This window comes from Nyctereutes procyonoides, unplaced genomic scaffold (genome assembly GCF_905146905.1).
Source record: "Nyctereutes procyonoides isolate TBG_1078 unplaced genomic scaffold, NYPRO_anot_genome, whole genome shotgun sequence".
In the NCBI taxonomy this organism is placed as follows: Eukaryota; Metazoa; Chordata; class Mammalia; order Carnivora; family Canidae; genus Nyctereutes; species Nyctereutes procyonoides.
This window is the reverse complement of record NW_026575040.1, coordinates 7,533,079-7,552,020: the sequence shown is the minus strand read 5'-3', so window position 1 is coordinate 7,552,020 and position 18,942 is coordinate 7,533,079. Positions and strand designations below refer to the sequence as shown.

General features: G+C 47.8%; 1 protein-coding gene and 1 long non-coding RNA gene across 3 annotated transcripts in view; one reads left to right on the top strand and one right to left on the bottom strand.

Moving 5' to 3' along the window:
* Positions 1 to 6,743: 6,743 nt before the first annotated feature.
* LOC129506419 (uncharacterized) lies at positions 6,744 to 8,403 on the bottom strand. Its single transcript, XR_008663770.1, has 4 exons — positions 8,176 to 8,403; positions 7,674 to 7,844; positions 7,317 to 7,589; positions 6,744 to 6,917 (listed from the first exon to the last, which is right to left on the bottom strand). It is a non-coding gene; the product is annotated as an uncharacterized LOC129506419 (long non-coding RNA).
* Positions 7,782 to 18,942, top strand: part of NOX5 (NADPH oxidase 5) — a 33,114-nt gene continuing 21,953 nt past the window's right edge. For both annotated transcript variants that reach the window (XM_055320128.1, XM_055320129.1), the window contains exons 1-6: positions 7,782 to 7,913; positions 10,460 to 10,583; positions 12,831 to 12,981; positions 15,748 to 15,958; positions 17,185 to 17,419; positions 18,695 to 18,848. In XM_055320128.1, coding sequence (XP_055176103.1) covers positions 7,852 to 7,913; positions 10,460 to 10,583; positions 12,831 to 12,981; positions 15,748 to 15,958; positions 17,185 to 17,419; positions 18,695 to 18,848 — 937 coding nt within the window. In that variant the 5' untranslated portion in view covers positions 7,782 to 7,851. The remainder of the gene's footprint in view (positions 7,914 to 10,459; positions 10,584 to 12,830; positions 12,982 to 15,747; positions 15,959 to 17,184; positions 17,420 to 18,694; positions 18,849 to 18,942) is intronic.

Sequence of the window (18,942 nt, the reverse complement as noted above, 5' to 3'; positions counted from 1 at the left end):
CTTCTGGCTTTAGACTTCATTCCCTGTTCCTTTTCTAGCTCCCTTAGGAGTAAGGTTAGTTTGTGTATTTGAGACTTTTCTTGCTTCTTGAAGTAGGCCTGAATTGCTATATATTTTCCTCTCAGGAGTCTCTTTGCTGCAACCCAAAGGTTTTGAACCATCTTGTTTTCATATTCACTTGCTTCCATGTACTATTTTATTTCTTCTTTAATTTCTTGGTTAATCCACTCATTCTTTAGTAGGATGTTCTTTAACTTCCATGGATTTTCAGTACTTCCAAATTTTTTCTTGTGGTTGATTTCAAGTTTCATAGTATTTTGGCTGAAAAATATTCATGGTATTATCTCAGTGTTTTTGTACTTGTTGAGGGCTGATTTGTGACCTAATATGTCATCTATTCTGGAGAATGTTCCGTGTAAACTCAAAAAGAATGTGTATTCTGCTGCTTTAGGATGAGATATTCTGAACAGATCTGTGAAGTCCATCTGGTTCAGTGTATCATTTAAAGCCAAGTTTCCTTGCTAATTTTCTGCTTAGATGATCTATCCATTGCAATAAGTCCCCTACTATTATTGTATTATTATCAATAAGTATCTGTATATTTGTTATTAATTGATTCATATATTCCAGTGCTCCCAAGTTGTGGACATAAATATTTACAAGTGTTAGATTTTCTTGATGGATAGATCCCTTAATTATGATACAGTGTCCTTCTTCATCTCTTGTTATAGTCTTTGGTTTAAAATCTACTTTGTCTGATATAAGTATGGCTACTCTGGCTGTTTTTAAATAGCCATTAGCATGACAGAGGGTTCTCCATCCCCTCACTTTCAATCTGCAGTTTTCTAAAATGAGTCTCCTGTAAGTAGCATATAGATGAGTCTTGTTTTTTTTTAATCCATTCTGATACCCTATGTTTTTTGATTGAAGCACTTAGTCCATTTATACTCAGAGTGATTATTGAGAGATATGAATTTAGTGCCATTGTGTTATCTGTAGAATTGGTATTTCTGGTGGCGTTCTCTGTTCCTTTCTAGTCTTTGTTGCTTTTGGTCTCTTTTCCCCATTCAGAGTCCCCTTTAATATTTCCTGCTGGGCTGGTTTACTGGTCATGAACTCCTTTAATTTTTCTTTGTCTGGGAAACTCTTTATGTCTCCTACTATTCTGAATAACAGCCTTGCTGAAAAAAAGTATTCTTGGCTGTATATTTTCCCCATTCAGCATGGTGAATATACCATGCCACTCTCTTCCTGCTTGCCAAGTTTCTGTGGACAGATCTGCTGTGGACCTGATCTGTCTTCCCTTATAGGTTAAGGACTTTTTCTCCCTTGCTGCTTTCAGCATTCTTTCCTCATCTATGTATTTTGTGAATTTGACTAAATGTCTTGGTGATGGCTGGCTTTTGTTTTTTTTTTTGTTTTTGTTTTTGTTTTGTTTTGTTTTGTTTTGTTTTTTTGATGGCTGGCTTTTGATTAACTTAATGGGAGTTCTCAGGATGCCTGGGTGGCTCAGCAGGTTGAGCGTATGCGTTTGGCTTGGGGCATGATCCCAGGGTCCCAGGATCAAATCCAGCATCAGGTTCCCTGCATGGAGCCTGCTTCTACCTCTGCCTGTGTCTCTACCTCTCTCTGTGTGTCCCTCATGAATAAATACATAAAATCTTAAAAAAAAAAATAATGGGAGTTCTCTGTGCTTCTTGGATTTTGATGCCTGTTTTTCTTCTCCAGATTAGGGAAGTTTTCAGCTATAATTTGCTCAAATAAATTTTCTGCCCCTTTTCTCTTTCTTCGTCTTCTGGGACTCCTGAAATGATATGAACGTTAATATGTTTTAAGTAGTTGCTGAGTTCCCTAAGTCAACATTTATGATCCAATACTTTTCTTTCCCTCTTCTTCTCAGCTTCATTATTTTCCATAACTTTATCTTCTATATCACTAATGTGTTCCTCTGCTTCATCCATCCTCATTGTCATGGCATCCATTCGGATTTGCATCTTGGTTATAGCATTTTAAATTTTGCCTTGACTAGATTGGATTCTCTAGTATCTTCTATGGTTTTTTTTTTCAAGCCCAGTTAGTATCCTTATAATTGTTGTTTTAAATTCTAGTTGAAACATTTTACTTATATCTGCACTGATTAAATCCTTACCTATTACTTCTTCCTGTTCTTTCTTTTGGGGTAAATTCCTCTGTCTTGTCATTTTGTCCAGGAGGAGAAAGAAAGAAGAAAGAAAGAAAGAAAGAAAGAAAGAAAGAAAGAAAGAAAGAAAGAAAGAAAGAAAGATCCTAGGTGGTGTTTTAGTCTGCTTGTTAAGTAAGTGAGATCTAAAAATATGAAAAATAATACAAAAACAAATAAAAGATAAATTAAATTTAAAGTAATAATAATAATAAAAATAAAAAGGAAGCCAGATCCTGTTTCCTCTAGAGCTGAAGCTTTGAGGCACTCTGTGATCAGTAGACTTGGTGTGAGCAAGGTGTTGTGCTAGTCTTCTGGGGAAGGAGTCTGTTGCACTGATTCTCTGGTGGACTTGCACTAGTGGAGATATGCCTGCAGGATGCAAGAGGGTGGGGCTCGGCGTAAGTGGCTCTGGCCTCCACTGGCTGCTGCTATGTTGCTCACTGAAGTCCATTGGTGCTGATGAGTAGGATAAATATGGTGGTGCCCAGCCCTCTTCTCCCAAAGTGAGGAGTCCGCACCTGCCACCCTTCAGGAAGCCCTCATAAAAGAGCACACAATCACCTCTTCTGTGTTCCCAGCCTCCATGAGATCCCTGCCTTCACCCTGCCTGTGTCTGAGCTGTCTGCCTGCCAGGTGGCAGGGCACTCTTGTGTTTTAGCTCAGGCTCAGCTGGGTTCCAAAACTCCAAATTTGAGCAATCCATGCCAGCACCAATCCCTTGGGGAAAGGTCTTGCTACCCACCGGTTTGTCCCAGAAATTGGCTGAGAGATGTTGCTGCAGCTTGAAGTTTATGGCAAAGTGTAGTAGAATGCCAGTACCAAGGCTCACTGCCCTTAGCCAGTGCCCCCATTCCTATGCTAGTAAATGGGGCAGCTCAATGGCCCCCGCCAGGTCTACCACCCCTGGAAGTCATGCCCACCCCTCCCAAATGCACTCCAATAAGGGGAACTGCCTCTCCCCATGAAGCCCAGAGGACCCTCAGACCAGGCTGTCTACGCCCAGGTCTCCACCTTCCCTCCCCACCAGAGCACTGCCTTAAAATTTTAAAAGTATTTTATCTGCCATCACTTTGTGTGTGGTACAGATGAAGGGTCCTAAAAAAGTGAACTTCAGGCCATCTTACCCAGAAGCCCCAAATTGCAGCTTCTTACTTTTCTGACTCTGGCTTGTGGGTGTGAAGGAAGTAACATAAGTATTTGTGCCCACCCTTTTCTGATTGGGGATCTTGTCCTCCCTACCTCACTTCCACTTTTTCCCAGGAATTTCTCCCAGGGGGCATTTGGTGTCACATGTGCTCACAAGCTAGCCTGCTTAGATCCAGACACTCCAGTGCTCCTGGAGATGTTAACCACCTGGCAGCCACATAAGGGCATCTCTTCCCATTGCTCAGAGACTAATATCCTCCAAAAATTCAAGACGTCCAAGTCCAAATGGTATTAGAACCACCCGAATTCCCCACAAAAGTGGACAGAACATCTCTCTTTTCAGAGACCTCAGACCAGAGTTCAAGGGTAGGGCTGAAGCATGGACCCATGCTTTCTGCTTCCTCTTTCCCAGTGCCATCCTAAGTATGTCCCACAAGGCTGTGGACCCAGAAAAGAGGCTGAGCTGAAAGAAAAACAAAAGCATTTATTTGTGTTTCTCAGAATTACAATTCAGGGAAAACAGATGCAGATAGCAACCCAAATAGGGCCTCCCTGGGAACAAAAGTCAAGGAAATTTAAAGACAAAAGGGAATGTTTGTATATGTTGTTTACAAAGAATTTTGATTGGTGCTGGTGGCAGAAAATGAGACTTGGCTGAATATAATTGGTTGCTAAGGCTCCCCCTAAGCAAAGTCTCTTATTGCAGCAAGTTGCAGGTGTTCAGAGTCCTTAGAATATTTGTGGTTTGGCTCGGTTCAGAAGTTCTTGGTCCTACCTGGCAAGATGTACATGAGGCCTCCTTCCTGGCAGCCCCACTCCATTTTAAAACCCCTTGACATAAGTGAAACCATTGCATTTCACCTTTCTTTTTTTCTTTATGTGTGTGAGAGAGAGAGCACGAGCAGGGTGAGGGGCAGAGGAGAAGCAGGCTCCCTGCTGAGCAGGGGGCCCAATGTGGGGCTCAATCCCAGGACCCCGGGATCATGACCCAAGTCGAAGGTAGACACTTAGCCAATTTAGCCACCCTTCAAAAGGCAAACCAGCTCATGCAAACAGGTTCATCAGAAACTACTCCGCTCTGAATCCCGCGCTGGGCCACATTTTGCATGTGACTAGAAAGGAACATTTAATTGTAGCAGAGATTTTATCTAGGTGGGTGGATTACAGCAATGTTTAAAATCTTTTTTTGTGGTTTTATATATTTTCCCATGATTAATGTTTATAAGCTTTGTAATCATCCAAAAATGTAATTGGCAGAAAACGTCTATCCTTCCCAAATGTTAGTCAGAAGAAAGGCATGTTGGGCAGCCCAGGCGGCTCAACGGTTTAGCGCCGCCTTCAGCCCAGGGCATGATCCTGGAGACCTGGATCGAGTCCCATGTCGGGCTCCCTGCATGGAGCCTGCTTCTCCCTCTGCTCATGTCTCTGCCCCTCTCTCTGTGTGTCTGTCATGAATAAATAAATAAAATCTCTTTAAAAAATTAAATAAATAAATAAATAAATAAATAAATAAATAAATAAATATTTGCGTCTTCTCCAGATATTAGGAGACAAATGGACTTTCATCTGTCAGAACTTTGGCAAGGACGTGATCATGTTGCTCCATTGCTTTACATGTTTTACTGGCTCCCCAGCAACCAGGGCAGGGGCCTAGATCTTTAGCTCACCTTGTATCAGACCCCTCATAGTCTGACTCCTGCTCCTGGCTTTAGTTCTGCTTCCAGCTTGTCCTTCCCTATATCATTGTTTAGTCACACTGAACTGCTTATAGCTTCTTGAACATGGAATGCATTCCCATCTTTATGCCTTTCTGTTTGGTCTTCCAGTTGCTCTGAATGTCCTTTTAGCTTTCTACCTGGCAAACTCCTATCCACCCTCTAAAACCCATCTCAGATCCATCACTTCCACTGGGAAGTCCTCCTGTGGTTCTCTTCTTGTCAATCCTGGATCTGCTTTGATCATGCTGGATTATTTTACTCAGCTCTGCATACCCAGACAGTATATGACACATGGTATTTCCTAAATACTTGTCAAACTGAGGCAGTTTACTCATGCCACAAATATGCGTGGGGTGCCTACCACCTGCTGAGCATCATGTTAGTTTCCTGGAATTCAAAATTAATGAGTTTCCTTACCTTTCGGAGCTCACAGTCCAGTGGGGTAGACAGAGAATCATGCACAGATCATCAAAATGACAGTAGGACTCGGACAGCTTTGCCTCACCTCTACTCATTCTGCATTCCCTTCTTTAACTGGTCACAACTTGAAAGCATAAATCATACTTACTGCTTTGCTTATTTCTTCAAAAGAACTTTCCTTTTACTACATGTAGTTTCTGAAGTCACTTAATGGAAGTCACTTCACTCCACTATGAGGAACACAATCTGAATAGTCAAAGTCGCCCCCAAATTGGTGCTTCCCAAGCAAGGGGGCACCCCATGACTGGAGGTGTGCAAGTCAGCGCTGCTGACCACCAGGTCTGGTTGGGGTAGGGTAGAAGAGGGATTTAAGCTAAAAAAAAAAAATGTTGGTTGAGCTCTGTGACCTTGAAAATCTTTCTAATCCTGATTCTTTTTTTTTTTTTAAGATTTTATTTGTTTATTCATGATAGACCCAGAAAGAGAGAGGCAGAGACACAGGCAGATGGAGAAGCAGGCTCCACACAGGGAGCCCGACGTGGGACTCGATCCCGGGACCCCAGGATCATGCCCTGAGCCGGAGGCAGATGCTCAACCGCTGAGCCACCCAGGCGTCCCTCTAATCCTGATTCTAAGGAAAACATGTCAAACCTAAGCCAAGATCATGGGACTGAAGTTGTCAAATGCTATCATTATAGCACAAACTCTGGGATAGTCACCCTTGAAAGAGAACCAGATGTTCTTCATTGTCTCTGACACTGTCTTAAGTCATTTCCTTAAATCATTCTAAGGAAAACATGTCAAACCTAAGCCAAGATCATGGGACTGAGGTTGTCAAATGCTATCATTATAGCACAAACTCTGGGATAGTCACCTTGAAAGAGAACCAGATGTTCTTCATTGTCTCTGACACTGTCTTAAATCATTGGTACCCAGTGAAATATGCCAAGTTGGAATAGGAGATTTTTCAGAGATCACCAGAAGGGATCACCAGTTTTGCAGATCTTACACTGCCTTGGGACTAGCCCAGTGAGAACTGGCTAAGCCTATGGGCAGAGGAGTATGTGGATGACTGCAAAAGGGCTTCAGGTGAGCCCCTAATGACTCTGGAGTCCAGGTGGGACTACGATCCAAGGAGTCCTTTAAAGTATCCCATCAAGGGCCACATATTGGAAGAAATTTCTTTTTTATATAATTTTATTTTTTTAAGATTTATTTATTTATTTATGAGAAACACAGAGAGAGAGAAAGAGAGAGAGGGGGCGGAGAGAGAGAGAGAGAGAGAGAGAGAGAGAGAGAGAGAGGCAGAGGGAGAAGTAGGTTCCATGCAGGGAGCCCGATGTAGGACTCGACCCCAGGTCTCCAGGATCACGCCTTGGGCCGAAGGCAGGCGCTAAACCGCTGAGCCACCCGGGCTGCCCTGGAAGAAATTTCTTCTACCAACCTGCCTGCTTTAAGACAAAACAAAGCAATTATTATTTCCTTCATTTTGTAAATTAGTGAGACATCTAAAATCACCCTTTGGGGGTCTGAATCTGCAACAGATGTCCAGGGTTATCAGCTTCGGCTGACGTCTTGCCAGGCAGGATGAAAAGTGAAAAGCACTTCAAATTTTAGTTGCAGTGTGGCCTGATCTAAGCCTATGTATAATTTCTCATAGATTTTTGGCCAATAGGGCTCACCTTCTTCCCTCCCTCCTGGGTCCCTTGAACTGGGAATCTCTTCATAGGACAAGTCCAGTACATTTTACTGGATTAATTGGGACTGAGTTTTGCTCCCCATGTAGTTAAATGCACAGTCTCCAGAGTCAGCCCAACATGGCTGTCCAGCCATCTGGACAAGTCACTCACCTTTCAGAGTTCCACTTTCCCTTTGGTGCAGTGATGATAATAATGCCCACTAAACAGGGCTGTGTTACATAATTAATTGAACACTATGGGTAAAGTCCTTAGCAGAGTGCACACGGCTCAAAGTGAGTGCTTCAACATTTCTGTTGGCGATCAATATGAGTAGGATTAATGAAGTCTCCCTTGGCTCATTAAGGGCTGAGCAGAGCCTGCTCCGAATTGTTGGTGATTTTTTGTTCCACAGTGCGTTTTTGGATTTCCTACCTGCTTGTGTCCCTGAAGAAGAGGAAATGGAAGACATGCAGTCAGATGGAAGCCGGCCAACATCGTTCCAGTGAAATCCTTGCCCCATCCTTGTACCTTCAGATTTCTCTGAACCAAGTCAGCCACTAGTCAGCATATGGATAATTAAGGGGCTGTGGGTGTGATCTCTTTAGGAAAGTCAGGAAGAGGAGGAGCTGGGGAGAGGTGAACTGTGGGCTTCACAACGCAGGCTGCTGTTCAGACCACAACTTCTCTGGGACCTGCGGTCTAGAAGATGGGAAAAAGGATGAGCATGCTGGAAGACCCAGCCCAGCCAGACCTTGAAAGCTGCAGAGGGTGAGTGGCCCATTCCTCTAGTTTTCGATGCCAGTGACAAGAGAAAGGCAAGGGTTCTCTGCCTTTGGTGGGGAAGCTATGAAGGATGACTCTGCCTGGGGCAGAAGTCAGGAGATATGAGCTCTGCTCTTGCCTGGTTGCTAGAAAGCTGTGCAACCTTGGGCAAGTCACCAGACCTCTCTCGGCCTGTTTTCACATCCGGAAAATCAGGAATTGGCCTAGTCAGAGTAAAGACAATATCTAGCATTTGTACAGTACTTACCAGTTGCGCTTCCCAAATAGCATCTCATTTGATCCTCATAGCAGCCCTTGTTGGAAGGATGCCTGTCACATGTTGCAGATGAGCAAACTATAGCACAGTCAGGCCAGTGATTCAGTTAGGGCAAAGCAAGCCTGGACCTAAACTCCTGGTCCCTGAGGACAATTCTGGCCTCCCGGGAGCACACTGTTCCCCTAGACCTCTGCAATCTGAAGATTCCTGGCTTCTTGCAAGGACTTCCGTCTCCTTTTCTCCCCCATGCCCTCCCTCCCTCCCTCCTTCCAGCCAGCTGTTCCAGCCTCTTCTCCACCAGCTTCCCAGAATTTCTTCTCCTTCTGCAGCCCCAAAACACTAACATTTCTGAGAAGGGGGAGGTGAACACCAGACACCCTGTCCCCACCCTCCCTGGGTTAGTGTTTACACACAGTCTCATTTTCCAGAGTTCTCTCTGCATTGTGGAATGCGTTCCTGTGGGTCCCAAGTGGTGAAGTAAGTGGGGCTGTTTAACCTTCAAGGTTGAGCCTGGACTAGCCGGCAGGGGTCGCAAACATCCAGGGTGCTGGTTAAATGCTCAGATTCCTAGGTCTCATTGCAAAGTTGGTGAGTCAGAGTGGGCATTTTAGCAAGCTCTCCCTGTTTCTGATAGGCACATATCACAGCTTGGGAGGTGCTACTCTTCTGGATACTGCACCGTTGGGACAGCAGAGGATGGTTGACGGATTTCTTGATAGTGAACTATCCTTGTATATGTGGAAAAAGTCCTTCCTGATAAAGGTGGATTACTATTTTTTAAAGTAAATTCCAGGATTTAATTGGTTATATTTTAGTTTGAGTGTTGGATCTCTATAAGTTACACTTGTCTAGAATTTTCCTTTTTTTGTACACTATCTTCATTGGGATTGAGTAATGCTAGCTTTGTAAAATAAATTGGGAGTCTTACCATTATTTATTTTTTTTTTAGACAGCATGAGAAATGCAGTCAATGATAGTGTAACGATGTTGCCTGGGAAGAGGTGGCTACACTTGTGGTGAGCACAGCATAACTAGAGTTACATCTGAAACTAATACAACATTGTGTGTCAACCATAGCCCCTCCCCCCAAAAAAAATGTTTTAAGAATGAAAAAAATAAATAAATGAGCAAAAATCACCAATCAAAAGCCCCAAAATACAAAATTTGCAGCACTCAGTAGATCACGGAAAGAATGCTTATTTATAGTATGAGAGCTGAAACAGGAAGGCAGAGGGTCACTTTGTTTGACCTTAGCTGTGAACGTGTATGTACATCAGGCAGCTCAAATTTATCACTGCTTTGTTCATGTTCACAATGTCTGGGAAAATGCTGCAAGTTTGGGGGTTACTAATAAGTTTTAACAAATAAGTGAATTCATGAATATGAGATCAACAAACAATGAGCAATGAGGATCGACTGCAGTTAAGTCATTTAAGGTTATACTGAACTCATGGGATACAAAGCTATTCTCTCAGAGGAACGTTTATAGCACAGGATGCTATAAATCCTCACAGCTTCAAGTTTGGTCTGTTGGGTCTGATGCCACAGACAGTGGTATCCTCATTTATCACTATCACCTCTGTTCAGGTCATTGCATAGTTAAGCTTGTTTGTGAGGGTGCTAGTTAGCTGATACCCTGGGGACATCAAAGAATATGCCCTGGACTCAGGGAGTCAAGATTCGAGGTCTGAGTCCTGGTGTGGCTTGTACTAGAAGTGTTGAAGCAGAGGGTGGAGTCTCTGGGACACGGTGGAGAACACGCTGGCCTCGGATTTGAATTCTCTCTCTCCCTTTATCACTGGCTGAATAAAGTTCGCTAAAATACTCAGCTGCTCTGAATCTATTTCCTCCCTATAAAACATCATGACTCACCAGGCTATGACAGAGACCAAATGAAGTAGGGGGTGGGAAGTATTTGGAAAACAGTAAAGAGCTGTTGGAATGCAAAGTGGGGAAGTATTGTCATCATGTTACTTGCATTCCCAGAGTGTGCCACTCTCTGATCTTATGCCCACAGTCTGGGCTCCATCTCATGGGACCCTATGATTCCAGAACCTAAAGACACACGAGGCCAGGCTAGCTGATGCCAGATGGAAGAAAGAGACAGGGACTTAGGGACTTAAAGAAGCAATCTTGCAGAGGCTTGTATCCCACAGGCGAAGCTGATCCAACCCATGGAAGGCCCGAGGCCATAGTGAGAAGAAGGCACAGATCCTGGAACCACCAGGAGCCCTTGACCACCCCAAACCCTTAAACCTGTCTCCTTTTCTCCCAGCACCATGAGTACCGAGGAAGATGCCAAGTGGCTTCAGTGGGTGACACACCAGTTTGAGACCATTGCGGGAAAAGACAGGGAGATCAACCTGCAACAATTCAAAACAGCCCTGAATGTGAAAGAGGCAAGTGTCCACTCTGGAAGTGGGGCCCTGCATTCATAAAGGAAGGGCAATCTGGATCTCAAGGACACAGCACCTCGCAAGGAGGGAAAGATGGCTCCCTGGGCGTCCTCAGGGCTTATGGCCCCACCCTGATCAGGATCAGAGAATGTTTCTGTGTCTGCTGCTCATGCTCTTCCATCCTTCTGGTGGCCATGCCTCCTGGGGTCTTCAGCACGACATGTGAAGTTGGGTATCAGTAGGTCGCCAGATTTTTTTTTTTTTAAGATTTTATTTATTTATTCATGAGAGACACAGACAGAGAGGCAGAGACACAGGCAGAGGGAGAAGCAGGCTCCATGCAGGGAGCCTGATGCGGGACTTGATCCCAGGACCTCAGGATCATGACCCAATCCAAAGGCAGTTGCTCAACCACTGAGCCTCCCAGGTGTCCCTTGCCAGATCTTAAGAAATATATTTGGCCTCATATTTTCCACCAGCCTCATGGGCAGAGTGGATGCTGTGATGTCCATAAGCCTCCTTCCAAGAAATAAGTTTCTTGATGATTTGTATACACAAAACTCCCATACCATTCCCAGCCCATTCCCATTTTATAGGTTCTCTGCCGTTCCTGTAGCAGCCTGCATGGCCAGCAAACAGGGGAGACATCCACAGAAAGATGGGGGGAGTGAGCCTGCAAATGTCAACTTCTCCCCACACATTTTAGGGCTGGTATCTGGTGGTGACCTGTGTCCCTGATAAGGGTGAGCCAATGAGCATTCATTTGCATGTCCCCTATTTGGATCAGAGTGCCCCTCCCTTGCTGGAGGCAGGGATACTGCTAAGAACTCTAAATGCCAGGCCTCCTTCCATAGTAAACATGGGGAAGGACCAAAAGCCTTTCTGCCTAACAATACATCATGCTTTTAACAGGATGCTGTAAAATACCTTAAGATAAAGATGACTCAGGACAATAGAGAGTGATAAAGAGATTAGCCAGAGATCCAGGGAAGAAAGAGGAGAGCCAAGGCAGGGGTGATGGCCTGTAGCCGACTTCAGCCCCCACTTCCTGCTCATGAACTCCTCATGGTTTCTTTAGGTCAGACATGAAGCCCTGCAGGCCCCTCTCCCTGCCTCAAGGGGAGCATCCAGGGCATGGCATATGTGGCCCCATCTCCTTTAATTTCTGTGTTGGGTGCCTAACACCAGGCCTGGCAAGTGGGGGCTGTGCTGGACATGATTGCTGAATGAATGAATGAATGAATGAATGAGTGAATGAATGAATGTGTGAATAGAGTGAGTGAATGGGAGCTTTAAGAACAAGCTTTAAGGGGCAGCCTGGGTGGTTCAGCTCAGTTAAGCATCTGCCTTAGGCTCAGGTCATGATCCCAGGGTCCTGGGATCAAGCCCCACATTGCGGGGGGGGGTCCCTGCTCAGTGGGGTGTCTGCTTCTCCCTCTCCCTCTGCCCCTCCCCCTGCTTGTGCTCTCTTGCTGTCAAATAAATAAAATCTTTTTATTTTTTTTTTAGATATTTTATTTATTTATTCATGAGAGACACACACAGAGAGAGAGGTAAAGACACAGGCAGAGGGAGAAGCAGGCTCTATGCAGGGAGCCCAATGTGGGACTCCATCCCAGGATCCCAGGATCACACCCTGGGCTGAAGGCGGCGCTAAACTGCTGAGCCACCCGGGCTGCCCAATAAAATCTTTTTAAAAAGAGAGAGAGAGAGAGAAAGAAAAAGAGCAAGCCTTAAGTGTAGGCCACAGGCAGCCTAAACAATGAGTACAGGGATGATCGCAGTGTTCAAGTACCATCTGCCCTCTAAGAGCTACCTTCCTGATTTCCTTGGCCCTTGTGGTCATCCCAAGGGGATAAGACAGGACCCGGGAGGAACCTGCAGGCTCTGACCCTTTTCACATGCTGAGGGGTCTGGACTGCATGGCTGATGGGGGTGACGGCGTGCAGGGGACACAGAGCCTGTATAAATGACCAAGTTGAGAGCTAGTGGGGGGCCAGAGGCCCAGACACAAGCCCATCCTTCTGCTGGGATCTGAATAGTTCTTCCATGGGAGTCCAAACTTGCTCTGGGCAAGCAGGATGGGCCGTGGACACCACCTCCTGGTGTGGCCAAGTGGTAAATCACAGTGTGTGCAAGCCCCGGGGTCCTGCCTCGAGCCCACCACCCCAGGGCGCATGCGCACACCCCCTGCATGACCTCTAATCCAGGCCCCACAGGTGCCTGTCTCCTGTCTTCTTCCCGCCACAGTCCTTCTTTGCAGAGAGATTCTTCACCCTGTTTGACTCCGACGGAAGTGGCACCATCACCCTCCAGGAGCTGCTGGAGGCGCTGACCCTGCTCATCCACGGCAACCCCATGGACAAACTCAAATTCCTCTTCCAGGTGTACGATGTTGATGGTAAGGACTCTGAAGGTGTCCTGTTTTTAATCTTTCCAGGAATGCCTTACTCTTCATAGAGGTTGCACTGTTTTACCTTCCTACCAGCCATGCACAAGGTTCCAATTTCTCCACGTCCTTGCCACACTTGCTATTTCTGTCTTTTGTTTGTTTGTTTGTTTTTTAACAGTAGCCACCCTAGTGGGTATGAAGTGGTAACTCAAGTGTATTTAGAGCATCACTTTCTGTGGCTGCGTCCTATTCCACAATATCGACATAAGCGACTGTGTGTCCCGTGTCCCACGCAGCACAGCCTCGGACTTAAGATCTCTGACTTGGAGGTCAGGCTGCCAAAGTTCAGATCTCAGCTCCACCACTTTTTAATAATCATGGAGCCTCTGGCAAGTCACTTAACTCCTTTGTGCCTCAGTTTCTTTACCTATTACATGCGAATAATGGTTATAAAAGTGTACACTCATGAGGCTGATAGGATTAAGTTAACTTATGTAGATTCAGAACAGTGCTCAGCACACCTTTATAGGTGTCACCTGTTATTTAGTACTATTTATTCAAGCAAACTGGAGAATTTCATTGTCTCCCTTTCCCAGCACTCTTTCTTTCTTTCTTTCTTTCTTTCTTTCTTTCTTTCTTTCTTTCTTTCTTTCTTTCTTTCTTTCCTTCTTTCCTTCTTTCCTTCTTTCTTCTTTCTTTCTTTCCATTATAAATGACACTGCTATGAATGTCCTGCTTTCAAATCTTTGACTGCTCTATGGCATCAGGCATCTCTGAGGGCCTGGAATCATCAGAAGAAGAGGTATTTCAGTGAGAAAGAGGCACCCAGTGAGACTGGACAGGTCTCCAAGGTTTGGAGTCTCAGTTTGGAGTCTCAGCCTCAGCCACAGGGAGCCACTGAAGAGTGTTGAGCAGAGAAGTCACTGGGCTGGATTTGCATCCTGAAAAGCTCTACCTAGCTGCAGGCCTGCTCCCAGTGAAGGGCCCTCTGGCTTATGGGGTTTCTTTACCTCCCGGTCCTACCTGATTCAATCTAGCCAGACCTCATTCCTGGAACCCACTCCTCAAATTGACCTCCTTCCCCTGGTACATAGGCAGTTGGCCATACCTGCTACCTAAACATCAACATCTTCCTCCCAGTCTCCATGGGACAGTCCTCACTGACTGCCTTCTGATCACCAAGCTTTGGTCACTCCCAAGAGGTTGGTTTGTGACAGGAGAAGCAGCACACTCACCTTCTCCTTGCAGACAGTGGTGGGGAGGAAGGCAGGGAAGAGCAGGAGATGTATAACTAGAGGGCATTCCCTTCCAGTGGCTTCTGTTTTCTTTGAGAGCCAGGCAGGGATTGGATGCGCATGGAGGTGAGAAGTGGTCTTTGCAGACAATACAAGAGTGATCTCACTAGGAAAACAGGAGAAGGTTGGTAGGCAAGTTGAAGGCCTTGCTGTGGCTGGGGATCAAAGCTTCCTGCTCTCTTGGGTGCTTTTCTGCAAAAATGTTCTATTAGCTGCCCTGGTACAGGAAGGGAGATAACAGGTGGCTAGATTCACTCAGGGATGGGATATGTTTAGGTTGCTGGAATAGGATAGCGGGACAAGGGAGAGGAATGTGTGTATGAGAATAATAGTGAAGAGGAATCCTGGATTTGAAATTAGCCAATGAGTGAATAAAGCTGGACCACTGAGAGGATATGAAGGGAGCTGGGGAGGAACTGGAGCTCTGGCTGCAGTTAGAAACCTGTTGCATGCTGGCTCTTGACCAGGCGAGCTGAAGGACAGGACATGTGATGGGAGAGTGGTACGTTTGACTCTTCTGTCATGTGATTACAGACTTTGGCTTGGGCCTTCATGGTGATCACGGTACCAATAAGACTTTCCATGTATATGCAACTACCTTTTTCCAGATACTGCAATAAGTGCTTTTTAATTATCAATTGTCCTTGAGCCAGTTTTTTTTTTTCTTGAGCCAGTTCTGAAAGGGACGAATTATTATCTCCATTTTATAGATGAGCAAAGTAAGGTTCACCTCCATAGGACTTACAGCCCACCATCAGTTAGTAAGGGGGCAGAAACAGGAAGCTACCTCAAGTGTGTCCGCACCAAATCACGCCAAGAACTCATTAATCACAGGCTCTGCTGCTTATGAAGAATGGAAATATATACAAAAAAAAAAAAAAAAACCCGCCCCCAATCTCATCTCAGTGGGTGGATTTGGCTTCCTTTTCCCATCACACCTTTGGTCCCTCATGTGCATGTAAGGTCACATGGCCAGACGTGGGTACCCAGCTCTGACCTCTCAGGACAACATGGAAGAGCAAGTTCTGCTACAAGCTGGAGAACAAAAGGGAACTTCCTTCACCACCAACCCATGTACAATTTGCCTCTGGATAATTGAGGCTCTGGGCACGTAGCTCCTTACAGATTAATCAAGCAAATGTTCTCTTCTGTGCAGATGGTCTTGGAAGCTCAGTACTTAGAAAGGAGGCTGCAGATTCTGGAGAAAGGCTTGCACTAAGATTCTCCATGTCTGGGCAGGAGTTCATCTCCGCTGAGCAGGACAGTAGGGAGCCACGGAAAGTTTCTGAGCCAAGGATGACATTGTGTACTTTGCCTGCCTATACCCCAAAAGGGACTTGGTTGGCAGAAAACCGGAGGTGGGCGAATAGGGAAGGTTCACCACCCCACGCAAAGGCTGGGCACGGCAGGGGGGGGTCTGCAGGTACAGAGTGGGGCCCAGCACAAGTCCCCAACTCGGCTGCATCCCCACTTGGGACAGGCAGCGGCTCCATCGACGCGGACGAGCTGCGCACCGTGCTGCGGTCGTGCATGCGCGAGAGCGCCATCTCGCTGCCCGACGAGAAGCTGGACCAGCTGACGCTGGCGCTCTTCGAGTCGGCCGACAAGGACTGCAACGGCGCCATCACCTTCGACGAGCTGCGGGACGAGCTGCAGCGCTTCCCCGGGGTCATGGAGAACCTGACCATCAGGTGCGGCTCTGCGTCCCGCGTGGGTACCGCCCGCGTGCAGGTGCCGCTCCGGCTGCGCAGGCTGGTCTGAACGCTCCCGGGACCCCTCAGCCCCGCCCCGCCCCGCCCTCCGCTGCCAGCCTGGCCCCGCCCCGCCCCGCAACAGCCTGCCTGGCCCCGCCCACCAACCCCTCCTGTCCTGTTTGGCCCCGCCCCCTCAGCCCCTCCCCGTCCAGCTCAGCCCCGCCCAGCCCCGCCCCGCAGCAGCCTGCCCTGCCCGGCAGCATCCTGCCCGCCCCCGTCCAGCCTAACCCGCTTTCTCAGAGGGGACAAAGGTCTGTAGTGCGGGACAACTGTTGTCAAGCCTCCGTTTTCAGTGTCTTTTCAGAATCAGCTTCACAGTGTTAAGCGCCCACTATTGGCTGGGCATTTTTACGAATAGACCCGTGCATTTTATAGCAACGCCCAGAAGGAAATTAGTCAGGTCACCTGAAGGAGCTTATCTAGGATCACACAAATGATTAGCAAAGGCACACACACTTATTCAACGTGGTCGGGCAGGCACGGCTGATTTATAGGTAATGTCTATAATGCCAATAAGCAGACGCATAAACTAGACGGGCACTAAACAGGTAAGGGCTGCGGAGAAAATAAAATAGAGGGTAACAACACACCTAAGTTTGACTCCAAGCTCTCGCAGTTGATTCTTTTGGTGTGTTAGCTCACTTGTGGGTTATCCACCACAACATATCTCAGATTCTTCCATTCTTTCCTCTTTTTTCTTTAAGATTTTATTTATTTATTCAAGACAGACACACACAGAGAGAGGGGCAGAGACACAGGCAGAGGGAGAAGCAGGCTCCATGCAGGGAGCCTGATGGGGGACTCGATCCCGGGTCTCCGGGGTCACGCCCTGGTTCGAAGGCGGCGCTACACCGCTGGGCCTTGGGGGCTGCCCTCTTCCATCCTTTCGGATCACCCCCCCCCCCTCAGTTCGCAAGTAAAGGAGGTAATAAGAACGGCGGCGGATGCAGCGTCAGACAGGTGGGAGTTCCATCTCGGCCTTGCCGAGCTGTGTGACCCCGGGCCAGTGGCTTGGCCTCTCTGTTCCCTGTGTACCGGGAAGCCGGCCGGCTTGCCACGAGGCCCCGGAGAGTGGGTGGAAGGCCGCGGGCGTGGGGTGCCTCGGTGCCCCCCGGGGCCCGTTCCCCTCCGCAGCTGCCCTGAGCACAGCCCGTCCCTTGCAGCGCTGCCCACTGGCTGACGCCCCCCGCCGCCCCGCGCCGCCCGCGCCGTCCGCGCGCTCTGACCTGGGCCTACTGGCACAACCACCGCAGCCACCTGCTCTGCCTGGCGGCCTTCGCGGGCCTCCACCTGCTGCTCTTCGCGCTGGCGGCCAGCGAGCACCGGGCCCGGGGCGCCAGCGTCATGGTGGCCAAGGGCTGCGGCCAGTGCCTCAACCTCGACGGTAGCTTCATCGCGGTAGGACTCCGCGGGCAGGATGCCCAGAGGTGGCCGGGGTGGGGTGGGGAGAATGGGGATGCTGATGTAGGTTCCCCAGGGCCGCAGGGACCCACACGTGGACTCCTGGAGCACCAGGGCGGGAGGGCGCCTCGGAAGGTCAACACTCGGTGGACACTGAGGCCCAGGGAGGGGCAGTGACTTGTCCGTGGTCACACAGCCTGTAAAACACAGCAGGCATTTTTGTGCAATTACTATGGACATTCAGAGGGTGCTAAGCCCTTCCCATCTGATGTTCACAACATCCTGCGGTGACCCCAGGGGGAGATGGGCAGCTTCTGTGCAGGGTGCCCAGCAGATGGAGTCCAGGATAAGAGCCCTTGAGTGCCAGGCTAATGCGTCCGAATATGATGCTCTGGGCCAGGGAGCGAGGTCTCCAAGCATCTTTTGATTGTGTGCTCCTACAATTAAAACAGCAAAAAACCCTTCCAATGACACAACATATTTCCTTCGGATGATGTGCATGCCCTATTATCAGTAACCATCAGACGCGGGGCACGCGGTAACTATCAGGCAAGAATCATCCTTAATGATCAGGGATGTACATCTCTAGTCCAGATACTCTTGATAATGTCAGCCTCTTGTGTGGGTTTTATTTGTATCCTCAGACCTGGCTACATACCAAGGGTTAGAGACCCATGACTCATTTGCTTGGTCACTTGAGTTATTAACACTGCTTTCAATCAGCGCTTTCTCTGCAGGGAAACTCTTTGAGCTACTTGTCCTTTCTGCGAGAGGCAGTTTAGTTTGGCTAAAATCAGACAATGAAAAAAAAATAAAAAATAAAATAAAATCAGACAACGTCATCGCCAAGTCCACATATCTGGGCTCACATATGTTAAAGCACATGAGCAAGGAGGGCCTTGGAAAAACCCGGTGTTCCTCCAGGACACCTCGAGAACTAGACATAACAGGTGCTGGGCTGACGTACAGATATATGAGGGTCCACCCTGTGGACACAATGTGCTTCTCGTGGGTTTAGGTACAAGTAACACCCGCAGTCATCCTGTAATCCGTTCTCATCCTGCCACAGTTCCCGGAGACTGTGCTTTGGACACCCTCAGCTCTGCACTTAGGGGAGCAGGGAAGGCTTGGGTGGGCAGGGGAGCTGGTGAAGGGACCAGTTCAGGAAGCACAGCCAGCTCAGAGGGAGGCAGGGAGACAGCTGCTGGGGAAGGGGGAGTGGGGGGGTTGGGAGAGAGCTAGGGGGGGCTCTCTGCTGCTGTGTCCGGCCAGGTGCTGATGCTCAGGCGCTGCCTGACGTGGCTGCGGGCCACGTGGCTGGCTCAGGTCCTGCCACTGGACCAGAACATCCAGTTCCACCAGTTCATGGGCTATGTGGTGATTGTGCTCTCCCTCGTACACACCGTGGCCCACATAGTGAACTTCGGTGAGTGGCCTGGGGCTGCGGGAGGGGCCCTGGGTGAGCCTTTCACAAACCCCCAGCCCTGGACACCGGGCACAGGCCCTGTGTGTCCTGGAGA